Source organism: Epinephelus moara, unplaced genomic scaffold (assembly GCF_006386435.1).
Source record: "Epinephelus moara isolate mb unplaced genomic scaffold, YSFRI_EMoa_1.0 scaffold501, whole genome shotgun sequence".
NCBI classification, from domain to species: Eukaryota; Metazoa; Chordata; class Actinopteri; order Perciformes; family Serranidae; genus Epinephelus; species Epinephelus moara.
This window is the reverse complement of record NW_026082434.1, coordinates 3,200-16,787: the sequence shown is the minus strand read 5'-3', so window position 1 is coordinate 16,787 and position 13,588 is coordinate 3,200. Positions and strand designations below refer to the sequence as shown.

Below are 13,588 nucleotides of genomic sequence, written 5' to 3'. Positions count from 1 at the left end.
ACACACACACACACACACACACACACACACACACACACACACACAGACAGAGAGAGAGAGAGAGACACACACACACACACACAGACAGACAGTTTTTGTATCTAAAGGCCCAAACATACTCGGACTCCGTGAGGAATGTCCGCTGTTATTCGGGCTTTAATAGTCGAGCGCACTTCCGCGTTGTAGTTTCCTGTAAAAATGTCCATGAAAAATCCCCGCGATGTGAAAAATACATGCTGAGCAGTCACTGGTGTGCAGAGCGGAGTTCCACGGTCGTAANACAGACAGAGAGAGAGAGAGAGACACACACACACACACACAGACAGACAGTTTTTGTATCTAAAGGCCCAAACATACTCGGACTCCGTGAGGAATGTCCGCTGTTATTCGGGCTTTAATAGTCGAGCGCACTTCCGCGTTGTAGTTTCCTGTAAAAATGTCCATGAAAAATCCCCGCGATGTGAAAAATACATGCTGAGCAGTCACTGGTGTGCAGAGCGGAGTTCGCACGGTCGTAAAATCTGAGCTTTGTGTGAACAGGGCTTGCGGACGTCTGCTTTGAGTCCTCGCGGACCTTCGCGGAGTCCGTTCCGCGTACGTTCCGCCCTTTAGTCTTGTCCAGTTGAATCTGGTCAAGAATCAATAATGTGAAAATGTTCCTGCAAAGTTTAAAGAACCAAAGATTCAGTTTTATAATGTCAGTCAGACATTTATTAAAAATCTGAACATAAATCAGAAACTCAGAACCATGTCAGGGATTAACCCCTCATTAGTCATTCATTCATGTTTCATTCATTCATTAACCCTATGGGACTGAATGACGCATAGTGTGTCCAAATTCACACCCGTTCTTCTCTGTGGATTTTCTCCGCGACCGTGCATCATAGCGAGAAGCCACGCATATCACGCGAAACAGCGGAACTGTTTTTTTCCGACAAGGCCAAGCACTTGTCGGTAGTCCAATGTTTTTACAGCGAAAAAAATGATAAAGTTACGCTAACATGATGTATAACAGAGCTTTCATACAGCTTTGCACACACATTACTGTTGGATGGATTACTTGCGAATGCAGGGTCGCACAGAAATGCCACACATATCACATGAAAGCGCAGGAGCAGAGGTTTGCAGTGATACCACACACATCACTGTGCTGTCATCCCATCACGCTGTAAATACAGATCAATTGTCTACAAAATAAAAACCTGACATATTTCTTTACAATCCATTATACAGATCTTGTTATCAGTCACTTCATATAGTGAGCAATATCGTATCTTACCATGTCTTAGGCTTGCGTGTGTTTCTCCCTGTCTATCCACATTTGTAGTCAAGCTTTCAAGATGCAAATATCTCCATATTGTCCAGTTGACACTCCATCAAACTTTGTATGAGAAGACCAGCCACTTCACCTTTGCGCACCCAGACAACTATAACCTAATTATACATGCTGACAGGGCCCTAGTCACCATATACTTTGAGGGGGACACGTGTCCCCCCACCAATGCCCAAAATGTCCCCCTAGTATATAACTGAAACTGAAAAACACAAAATGTCCCCCTAGTATATAACTGAAACTGAAAAACAAATATCTTGGAGGACATCATTGCACTTCGTTGACTATTTTTCTATGATCTTAGATATNATTAATATACAATACAGGCACATAGAAGGACATGGAATGATGGCAAATCTGGTTAGCCCAGATTGTCCTGAGAAAAACAAGATATAGCATGTGTATGTAGCCTGTATAATGACTGTGATATGAACTTAAAAGTAAAGGCAGTAAAAATACCCCAAAAACGCCTAGGACCCATAGGGTTAATGATTAATGAGGGCACCTGAGGTGACATAAGGTCATTAATGAATGAATGAATCAGTCTGTGGTGCAGCTGCTCTACGGGCGCAGTGATGCAGAATCCGTGATGATCATCATTTCGTACCACAGACACAGAATAAGTTTGGCTTCATGCACTACCGAGCAACTTTAACCTGAATGAACGGAGCGCTACGGAAAACACTGTTTCCAGATTTCTTCATACATGTTGTAGTTATCATGGTTTTTATTTTAGACCTGTGTTCATACAGGAAACAGTATCCTGTGGCTGTTACAGGGAAATTCATAGGAAATGATGATGTAACTCTGGTGTGCGCACGGCACATAAGGAAACACGAGGTCACGATGTGATAAAGGAGACGACAGACGCCTGAACTTCATGTTGCTGAAAGAATGAATGTTGTACTTGTGTTTTTAAGTCATGGGCCATTGAGAGTATCGATGAATATAAACAGGATCATGTAAACAGTGACTGTCCGTCTTTAAAGGGTTAAATTTTCTGTCTGTCATCGCCTCCAACTTTCAGACTGGTTGTTGGTTTGTTTTAATCTGAAGCTGTGTATTTGATTTTTTGTCCTTCCACAGTTTCCGTCCTCTGCAACACGCTCAGGTAGAAACCGTCATCGCTGACTGGTTGCCTAGCAACCACTATGTCACCAATCACTTTCTTCATCCACCATTTCTTGCTTCATGCAGCTAATCACATCACGATCATCATCATCGGCCTGCAGAGCCGCAGATCTAGACACCCACATGTGAGAGCTCAAGAGGGCGGGGCATCTGTCAATCATTTAAATTCATCCTGTCAGAGACTGACAAACATATCAATTTTCAATTCAGCCAATTGCCTGACAATAGTCAAAGTAGTCAACATTTCAGCTAGTTAGCTATGCTAGCACTAGCTATGGTTCGCGTGTCATCTCCCGATCATCACAGAAACTTTCACCACTGCTCATTTTAGAAAGAACCGAACGTGTTCTGTGTTTAGAACATGAAATGGACGGTGGATCGTAGACGTTTGTTTCTGGCTGTCACCGATCAGCCATAGCTAATGTAGCTAGGAGGATAACGTAGCTAGCGGGCTAATGTTAGCATGCCTGACCGCAGACGGGAGTCAATCAAATTGCCAATCTAAACTCAGGACAGGTTTCCTTGTGGTGTCCTTTCTAAAATGAGCGGTGGTGAAATTACGATATTCTGTTCTGATCGAGGAGTTAATGATGAAGCAGTACAGCTCAGTTAGTTAGCTAAGTTAGTTAAAAGTTGTCTGATGATGATTTGTTGAGGGTTGATGTTGGTCCAGAGGAACAGAAAAAATGACAAAGTCCACGGTGACAGTAAATCCAAGGGTGTGTGGACACTGGAGGAACTCTGACAGATGAGGGGTTTGATGGAGGCTGTTTAGGAGCTCAGAGTCAGGACGCTTGTCAGATTTTTACCTGGGGGCTTTGTGTCCCTGTCCTCCAGACGGGCAGACTCATCCTTCTGAACCATTTTAGCACTGATGCAAGTCATAATATTGACAGACAGCAATTGATTTTTTAATTTTTTTTCACGTTTTTAATCAACATGTTAAAGAGGAAACTTTTCAGTGAGCTAACGCTGCAGCCAGAAACAAACATCCAAGACTTATCGTCCGTTTGATGATCTAAGTGTAAGACACGTTTTTTGGGTCGGTCCTTCTGAGGTGAGGTGACAGGTATTAAATTCTGTAACGATCCACTTTCAAGGAGCTGATAAGCAGACAGTGGTTGGTAGCATAGCTAGTGAGCTACTGCACTAGCTAGTGGAAACTGTTGTTTTTTTTTTTTTTCAACACAAGGCGAACGTTATGTTAGAATAATGATGTCAAACATTAATTTACAGATCTCCGTCCGTACAACATAAACTGGACATCTGAAACTTTGGCTCGGCAGCTCTGAAGGTCGATGCTTTTGTAGTGACATCACTGTTGATCACTGTTGTTTATTTTACAGTTTTCAATAAAATCTATTTTTGAATTCTATCATTTTTTTTGATGTCAGTAAAACGATTTTGTTTTTGTCGTGTCTTCAAACAGGTGATTTTAAAGTGTGAAAAAATTTAAAATTGAATTAAATTTATTTTAATTTGTTTTTTAAGAAAAACTTTTGATGAAGTGAATCTGTGTCGACTGTACTACATCTTTAGAAATTGTGACGTGTGGAGTGGTATATTTTGTATATTTAGTTCAATGTTGCAATTATTTTTTAAATCAGTTTAAATTTTGATTCACTCACATTTTATTTCATTTCTCTCTGCTGCATCCTCGCTTCGGCACGACCTCATTGGTTGTTTCACTTTGTTGTTTTTCCACTTTCATTTTTAAGAGTTTCGACATCTTTTAAAATGTCGTTATGTTTTCATTTTATCAGCAGTAGAAGTGCCACGCCTTCGCCCAGTAAGATGGCTGGAGGTCGAGCAGGACGTGAACGTTTTGCTGGAGAGTCATACACAGTGTTGGGTACTTAGACACGAACACCTCACAATGATGCTACAGCTAATGCTAATGCTAAGAATGAATTAATTTTTACATGTTTTATAGGTTGTATTATTTTCTAATCAAAATGATTAATATAATATTAAAAACAGGAAACTGTTTTCATCTATCTGCAGTTAATCTGACAAACTACTGGAACAATCAGCCTCATGTTGTGTTGTATGACTTTATGCCCAAGGACGTTAGTTTAAAAGACCTGTTTCATTCCATCACTATGAGTACTGTCTGGTGAAGGACATGTTTTGTTTTTCCTAATGGCTCAAAAAATAATTTTATTTTGAATGGAGCGTCTGCAGGTAAATTTCATATCCAAAATGTTTTAAAGAAAACTGTGTTCAAAACCCAAAATTTGCATGTCATGTATCCATAATAAAAATCAGCAAAAAGTTTGAAAGAAAACAAAATATCTCCAAAAAAAATCATTTTAAAAAAGCACGTTTAAAAAAAAAGAAAGACAAAATCAGCCAAAAAAAATAAATAAAAAATCACCAAAAATTTTTGATGAAAAATTTGAGTTAAAATTTGCATGCCTCTCCCCAAGCCAAAATGAAAAACATAAACATGTTTTCTGTTTGAAATATTTTAGTATTTAATTAAAAAAAACTTTTAAAACTCTTTTATACATTTGATATTTTTCTTCAGACTTTATGAATTCAAATAGTTTCTACTTTTAAAAAAAAAACCTAAAATGTGTCTGTTCTTCTTCTGTCTCCTAGGTGACCAGGAGATGACCGGTGGCTGTCACTACTGGGAGCTCCGCCCTCTCACAGATTGGAAATCGTTCAGTGTGGGTGTGGCCTACCGGGCCAGCCTTGGCCGTTTTGACCAATTAGGGAAAAGTGCTGGATCATGGTGTCTCCACGCCAGTCAATGGCTGCAGAGCTCACTTGCTGCAAAGCACAACAACCGAGCAAAGGCTCTTGATTTGCCGCTGCCTCAGAGAATTGGAATTTACTGTAATTATGACAACGGTACAAAAAAAAGTTTTTTACTGTTTGTTGTTTTGTTTTTACTTTTATCTTCAATATTTTAACATTTTAAGTTTCACCTGATGTGTTTCTGTTTCAGGTGATTTGTCCTTCGTTGATGTGGGCCGTCTTTGTCTTCTTCACTCCTTCAAAACAAAGTTCAGCCAGCCGCTTGTTCCCGCTTTCACTGTCAGTCCTACACCAGTGCTACACCAGTACTACACCAGTGCTACACCAGTGTTACACCAGTACTACAGCAGTAGTACACCAGTGCTACACCAGTACTACACCAGTGGTACACCAGTGTTACAGCAGTACTACAGCAGTACTACACCAGTGCTACACCAGTGCTACACCAGTGTTACAGCAGTACTACACTAGTGCTACACCAGTTATACCAGTGCTACACCAGTGTTACACCAGTGCTACACCAGTGTTACACCAGTGCTATAGCAGTACTACAGCAGTACTACACCAGTGCTACACCAGTGCTACACCAGTACTACACCAGTGATACACCAGTGCTACAGCAGTGCTACACCAGTGCTACAGCAGTGCTACACCAGTGTTACACCAGTGTTAGACCAGTGTTACACTAGTGTGACACCAGTACTACACCAGTGTTACACCAGTACTACACCAGTGCTACACCAGTACTAAACCAGTGCTACACCAGTACTAAACCAGTGCTACAGCAGTACTACAGCAGTACTACACCAGTGCTACACCAGTTACACCAGTGCTACACCAGTGTTACACCAGTGTTACACCAGTGCTACAGCAGTACTACAGCAGTACTACACCAGTGTTACACCAGTGCTACACCAGTTCTACACCAGTACTACACCAGTGCTACACCAGTACTACACCAGTGTTACACCAGTGTTACACCAGTGCTACACCAGTACTACACCAGTGTTACACCAGTACTACACCAGTCTTACACCAGTTCTACACCAGTTCTACACCAGTACTACACCAGTGCTACACCAGTACTACACCAGTGTTACACCAGTGTTACACCGGTGCTACACCAGTGTTACACCAGTACTACACCAGTGCTACAACAGTGCTACACCAGTACTCAAGACAAGACCAAGCAGCCGTAAGGTTTCTGTCCTGTGTGGATTTTACAAGTGGACCTTCAGATTCCCACACAGTGAGCAAACCAACAGTTTCTCTCCCGTCCACCTTCAGATGCGCCTTGTACAAAAACATGTTAAAAAATGACCAGACAATCTAAACTACACCACAACAAGTTTGAATGACAGTGATGCCGGTTAGCTACTGTTAGCAAAAAACACGTGAAGTAGCCACGTAGCTAGCTAGCTGTCTGGTCCCACGGCATCATCATCATGCCCTGTGAGGACTGTCTTCATTCACGTAGAGAAAAAGTGATTACTAACCTCAGGGAAGATGTCCGGAGACTTTCAGAGGAGCTGCGGAGGAAGGACGTCTTGCTGTCAAGTTACATCGACACAGCTGCTGCACAAAACAAGAAGATCGCCGTTCTGAATTTTGTCGTTAACACCTCCACGGCTGACACTTTCCTTTGGGATCCGTTGCAAATTCGGCCATCCTCCTGCTCGACCCCCAATCCAGAGGGCAACTGGACGGAGGTGATAGTTAGGGGAGGTGGGAAGGTGCGGATCACGGATATTCCACCGCCACTGCTCCACCTGTCGAACCGCTACACAGCGCTGACTGAGGCACCGGATCACCCAGGTGAGGATGGCAGGGCCTGCGTGGTTCCTGACTGTGCCTCCACTGGAGCGTCCCCCAACTCCATGCACCGACCGGCGGCTTCTCTTCCTGCCGGAGGCAGCGGAGGCGGAGTGGGAGCCCCGGATGGTGCACCTTCGCACAACTCCTCTGCTGCTGCTGCTACGGCTGATGCCGCTGCTGTCCCTGCGCCTACAATAACCGGGCCGTGCTCTGCACCTTGCACAGTTGGAGAGTCATCCTGTGGGGGTCAGGGCAGTTCCCGTGTTGACGGCCCCTCCCATTCTCCATCTCAACATCTTGACCAGGGGGCTGGTCACCAGGTTGTTGTCCGCGAGTGGAGTAGGACCTCGAATGGGGCTGCCTCTGTCTCTCGCCCGGCAGCGGGGCCTCAGCGACCCCCTCTCCACTCCTCAGTCCGGCGCAAGCGGCTCCTGCAGGATGCGGTGCGGTGGGACACCAGGGGCTCTCCTCACTTGGAGGGAAACCACGCTGCCGGTTCACCCACCTCCCCCCCCTGGACACTTGATGGATCCTCCACCTACAACCCTCATCATCGGGGACTCCATCATGAGGAACGTGCGGATGAGGGGGGCGATCACACTGTCGTTCCCCGGTGCCACCGTTGCTGACATAATGGAAAGAATCCCAGGCATCCTGAAGTCTCATCCGCAGGCTGACATACTGATCATACATGCAGCTATCAACGACATCCCCAAGCAGCAGTCTGAACTTTTAAAGCAGGATTTTACCCACCTTTTTAATCTGGTCAAACAGTCACAGCGGAGTGTTTTTATCTCTGGCCCCACCCCCACCTCTGGCAGAGGAATAGGCCGTTTTTCTAGACTGCTCAGTGTGAACACCTGGCTGTCCTCTGCCTGCAGCTCCCACAATGTTGGCTTCATAGACAACTTTGATGTCTTCTGGGAGAGGAGGTATCTCTTTGGGCTGATGGGCTTCACCTCAACAAATCTGGTTGCCGTATGCTAACCTGGCATACGGCGCTCAGCATGCCCGAAACACATTCTCCTCTCACCGATGCAAACCCACACCTGCTGACTAGTTAGTCAGCGATTGATGTCCCCCAGGTCCTAGCTCCTATGTTTTTAATTCCATTTTTAACAGCAATACATGCACCACCGGACTTGGACCTTATATTCATGCAAACACTTTATCAATTCCTGTCATCATTACAAACAGAGAGCAAACTAAATATCACTGCACATATCTAGATAAATGCATCAACACAGTGAACTTTAATAACCTCAAACCTCTCCAAAAATACCAACCACTGATCTCTACAGTCCAGAAGTCACCAGCCACTATCAATATGGCACTTTTAAACTCTCTCTCTGGCAAACAAGTCTTTTATGATCAATCAGATGATTTTAGATAACAAAATTGATTGTTTGTTTTTAACTGAAATGTGGCTGAGCGCTGACGCACCAGCTGTTCTCACTGAGGCCTCCCCACCAAATTTTAATTTTGCATTTTCTTTAAGGAGCGGTAGGAAGGGTGGTGGTACTGCATCAATTACCACTAATTCACTTACTACTAAACATATTTTATTTGATCAGTACACCACCTTTGAATACCATAGAATTGTTTTTAGCAGCCCCTCAATCCTATGTGTCACAGTCGACAGACCACCCAAACAATGGGCTGCTTTTATTAATGAATTTTTTGAGTTTTCATCAATAATCCATACCGCTTATGATATGATAATTCTATCCGGTGATGTTAACCTGCACATAGACAATCAGTCAGATTTCTTTGCACATGAGTTTTTAAACATCCTCAGCTGTATGGATTTTACTCAATATGTGACACAGCCAACTTACAACAGAGGACACACTCTGGATCTCGTCATTAGCCATGGCCTGTCCACCAGTGTGTCCTCTGTTATTGACTTGGCTGTGTCTGACCATTATTGTGTGTTTTTTAATATTACCGGTTGTATTCAGCGGGAGATTTCGGTGCGAATTGTGAGGAAGCGATATCTTACCTGTGAAGTGGCTGCAAATTTCATTCAAGTTTTAGATAAATATCCTCCAGTTATTTTACCTGCTTCCTGCGAGTTCATTGTCGAAGATTTTAACAATAAACTAAAGTCAAGTCTTGATTTAGTCGCTCCACTAAAAACAAAGCTGGTACAAAATAGGCATATAACCTCGTGGAGAAATGAAGAAATCAAAAATCTGAAAAGAAATTGCAGGATAGCAGAAAGGAGATGGAGGAAACACAAATTAACTATGAAATATTCCATGAACAACTTAAAATTTACAATAATGCACTCAGACGTGCAAGAAACACCTACTTTGCCAACATAATCAATAATTATAGAAATAATCCCAGAGTCCTCTTCTCAACCATCGACCTTTTAATCAACCGTGATTTTAACAAGTTAGAAAGAACTTCAACAGATTCCCTTTGTGAAAACTTTGCAGACCACTTCAGAGGTAAAATTGATGGTATCAGATCTGATATTTTATCCCATCAAAATACAGTTCTTAACACATCTGACTGCTTGTTTTTACCTGAGGAAACACTGGACAGTTTTGTCCTGGTTGATGCTGAGACGCTTGGTAGAGTTTTCTCCCAAGTGAAACCGACAACTTGTCTTTTAGACCCAATTCCTTCATCACTTTTTAAAACATTTTATGGGTTTTTTGAAGATAAGCTTTAAAACATTGTGAATTGTTATCTTCAAATGGATACTTTCCCCGCTGCCTTTAAAACAGCAGTGGTGAGACCCTTTTTTAAGAAGAACAATTTAGATCCTAATGTCATTAACAAGTACAGACCAGTATCCAACTTACCATTTTTAAGTAAAATTTTAGAAAAACTTGTTTTCATTCACGTTAATGATTTTTTTTAGATAATAATAACATCCTTGAAAAATACCAATCTGGATTTAGGAAGAATCACAGTACAGAGACAGCCCTGCTGAAGATTGTCAATGATCTCAGGTGTAACTTGGACTCACGGAAGTTATCATTTCTGGTGCTACTGGATCTAAGCGCTGCCTTCGACACAGTAGAACACCCTATTCTGTTTAACAGACTCCAACAGCTGGTCGGCCTCTCTGGTACAGTTCTTAAGTGGTTCACTTCCTATCTGACAGATAGAAAATTATTGGTAAGTATGGATACATGCTCTTCAGAGATCCATGAAATTAAATGTGGTGTACCCCAAGGGTCAAGTTTGGGTCCCGTACTTTTTAATTTGTACATGCTGACTCTTGGGGGTCCCGTACTTTTTAATTTGTACATGCTGACTCTTGGTTGTGTTATCAGGAGACATGGTATTAACTTCCACAGTTATGCTGATGATACACAACTGTACATCTCCATGTCTCCTGATGGCACAGGGCCAATTGATGCCCTTTTTAACTGCATTTTAGACATCAAATCCTGGATGGCAGAAAAGTTTTTACAGCTCAACCAGGACAAAACTGAAGTTTTAATGATCGGTCCTGAGGCTCAGAGAGAGAACCTTTTATCTAAATTGCTTGCATTGTTATTAAATCCATCTATTTAAGTGAAAAACCTGCAGGTTAGAGTCAGCTCAGAGTCAACTTTGAGCTTACTTTTATTCCACACATTAAGCATGTAACAAAAACAGGTTTTGATCATCTAAAAAACATAGCCAGAGTCCGCTCATTTCTCTCCCGAGCTAACATGGAGACGCCAATGCATGCTTTCATGTCCAGTCGCATTGAGTACTGTAATGCCCTGCTTGCTCGTCTTCCCAAAAAAAGTATGTCAGGCCTACAACTTTTACAAAACTCTGCTGCACGCGTGCTGATGAAGACCAGAAGGCAGGCCCACATTACACTGGTTTTGAAATCACTGCATTGGCTCCCCGTGTGTGTCAGGATTGATTGTAAGGTTCTTTTAATGGTCTTTAAATGTCTTAATGGTCTTGGGCCGTCTTATCTTACAGAATTGCTTGTATCCTATGAACCGTCACGGACCTTGAGGTCCTCCGGCACTGGCCTGTTAATTATTCCTAAAGTCAGAACACGTGCTCAAGGTGAGGCATCTTTCCAGTATTATGGCCCCCGTCTGTGGAATGGCCTGCTGGAGTACCTGAGGGCTGCAGAGAATGGTGATATTTTGAAGAGCAGACTCAAGACCTAACTATTTAATCCGGCTTTTAAGAAATATTTGTCTTAGTTGACTGATGTTTTATTGTCATTAACACTTTTAGTTAGGTTTTAACATCAGTGTTAGTCTTTTACTGATGTTTTAATGTCATTTTTAGTCTTTTACTGAGGTTGTAACATGATTCTTAGTCTTTCATTGATGTTTTATGTTATTCTTAGTTTTACTGTCTTAATTGTTATTTCTTCCATCTATTGTTTACTGTTTAATATTATATTTTAACCTTATNTGTGGGCGGGTGGGGGGTGGGTGGGAGGGACATCTGTTTAACCTTGTAAAGCACTTTGTACTACATTTATGTATGAAAAGTGCTTCATAAATAAAGATTGATTGATACTACACCAGTGCTACACCAGTGTTACACCAGTACTACACCAGTGTTACACCAGTACTACACTAGTAGTACACCACGCAGCAGTAACATTATGATACTTCAGCATATGTGCAGTACTTGTATCACAGCATCAACAGTAATAAAACTGTGTTGCAGGTTTGGTGCGGTGGAATCGTCATAACAACTGGCCTACAGGTGCCGAGCTTCATGGGTAATTTCCTGTCCACCAGTCGGAGCCTCAGTAACCTGACGCAGTAGCTCGACCTCCTCCAACCATCTGTTTTGATTTTGGTGTTATTTGTTATAATTTCTTTTTTGTATATATTTTATTTATTAATTTAATAATTAATACATTTTAAACAGAAATTCATTATGAATTGAAAATATAAAATAAATGTCATCATATTTAATTAAATGTACTGTATTGATTATAGTTTGAGTTTGAGTGGTCTTAATTTGAAGATGTACTGAAGTTGTCTGTGAGCCAGGGTGTTTATTTTGACAGATTTTGTGTAACAGGAAAAGAAAGTAGGGTTTGCAGACGTCGATTGTTGTGTGCAACAGTATTTATAAATCTTTTGTAAAGGTGACACAGAAAAACATTAAGACATTGGATAGTAGTGAAAAGGCAACGTGATATCATTAGTACTTGTCAGAAGAGCCTGTGTTACTATGATGACGCTTGAGTGCCACAGAACAGGTGTTGGGGTTGATAGATAAAGCAATTTGAGTTGAATATGGACATACAATTCATATCCAGTTCATAAAATTTTAGTGACCTGAAACTTGAGCTTTTACTTTACAATATTTTTGTTTTACTGATGTATGGATTTGTGTGTGTATGTGTCACATCTGATGTAAGAGTGGATTTGATTTAATGTTTTATATGTGACGTCAAGCAATCAATCAATTTCATTTATAAGGGTTAGGGAGGGTTAGGGAAGGGGAATGGAACATGTCCCCTGTAAGGGACTGGAGGTGCACGGGCCTCCCTCCAGGAGCCTCCGCCAACCTGGAATCCCCAGTTGTGTTGATGGATGCTGGCCATGTTTGCTGTAGCGGACCAGGGTCCAGCTCTCACCGTCATCCCTAGAGACCATGTCGGGTCTGTGTTAATCATGTATACTGTTTGTCTTTTAAATTTAGGCTTAGTTAATGTAATGAGATATGTTAATGTGTATTAATGTGTATGAAATGAAGATGTATTAATATTGGTCAGTGAAATGTAATTATCATGTGAGAAGTGGCTATGGAATAAAGATGTATTTTTTATTAATGAAGGTGTATTTACCCTGTTAAAATCAAAATTTTAAATAAAAGTGTCCACAAAACGGGGTCTGGCTGCCTGTCCCTGTCTGTCTTATATAGTCTCCGCCACCTGTAGTGTAAACCTATGTTATTTATTTGTCGTCTGTTTTTTGTCTTTCTGTTTGTAACCCTATAAATGCCCAATTAAATATATCCTTGTATTTTAACTCCCTGTTAATGTAATGCAATGAATTTAAATGTATTATTTGTAATTTTAAATGAATGTGAATAAAGTATTTAAAAATGTTATCAAATGTTTTTTATTCATTTGTCGCCTGATAGTTATGTAAGGTTTTCAACCCTATGAATGCTAAATATCACGAAATTTTGTGGGTTAGGAGTAGGGGACTGAACGTCACGTTTCTTGGAATAGGGGATGAGACGAGGTGCATGGTCCATCACCCCGATGGATATCCTGCCAGACTGGACCCCCTTGTCTTCTCTTCCTATTTGTGCTTTTCACTCGCTTGCTTGCTCTATTTGTGCTTCTTTCGTTCTGTTCTTCATTCCTCCTGTTTGTCGCTTTTATAGTGTCTGTATGTCTGCTCTGGTTGTGCTCTTACTTACTTGCTTGCTGTGTTTGTGGTTATTTTGTTCTGTGATTCCTTCCCCCTGTGTTTGGTTTTTATATCCCTTTCTGTCTTCACTGTTTGTACTTTCTTCTTTGTTCGTTTAGTGTCTGTCTGTTTCTATTTGTGCAGCGTTTGTCATATGAAGTAGAAAACAGTGTAGCTGTTG

At 41.6% G+C, this 13,588-nt stretch overlaps 1 protein-coding gene across 1 annotated transcript; it reads left to right on the top strand.

Annotated features, from left to right (window-relative positions):
- The first annotated feature begins 4,230 nt into the window (after positions 1 to 4,230).
- Positions 4,231 to 13,000, top strand: LOC126387487 (FSD1-like protein). The gene is made up of 4 exons (XM_050039990.1): positions 4,231 to 4,316; positions 5,069 to 5,323; positions 5,421 to 5,509; positions 11,699 to 13,000. Exons 1-4 carry the CDS (start codon positions 4,259 to 4,261, stop codon positions 11,798 to 11,800), a joined length of 504 nt encoding a protein of 167 aa, XP_049895947.1. The 5' UTR covers positions 4,231 to 4,258; the 3' UTR covers positions 11,801 to 13,000.
- The last annotated feature ends 588 nt before the right edge of the window (positions 13,001 to 13,588 follow it).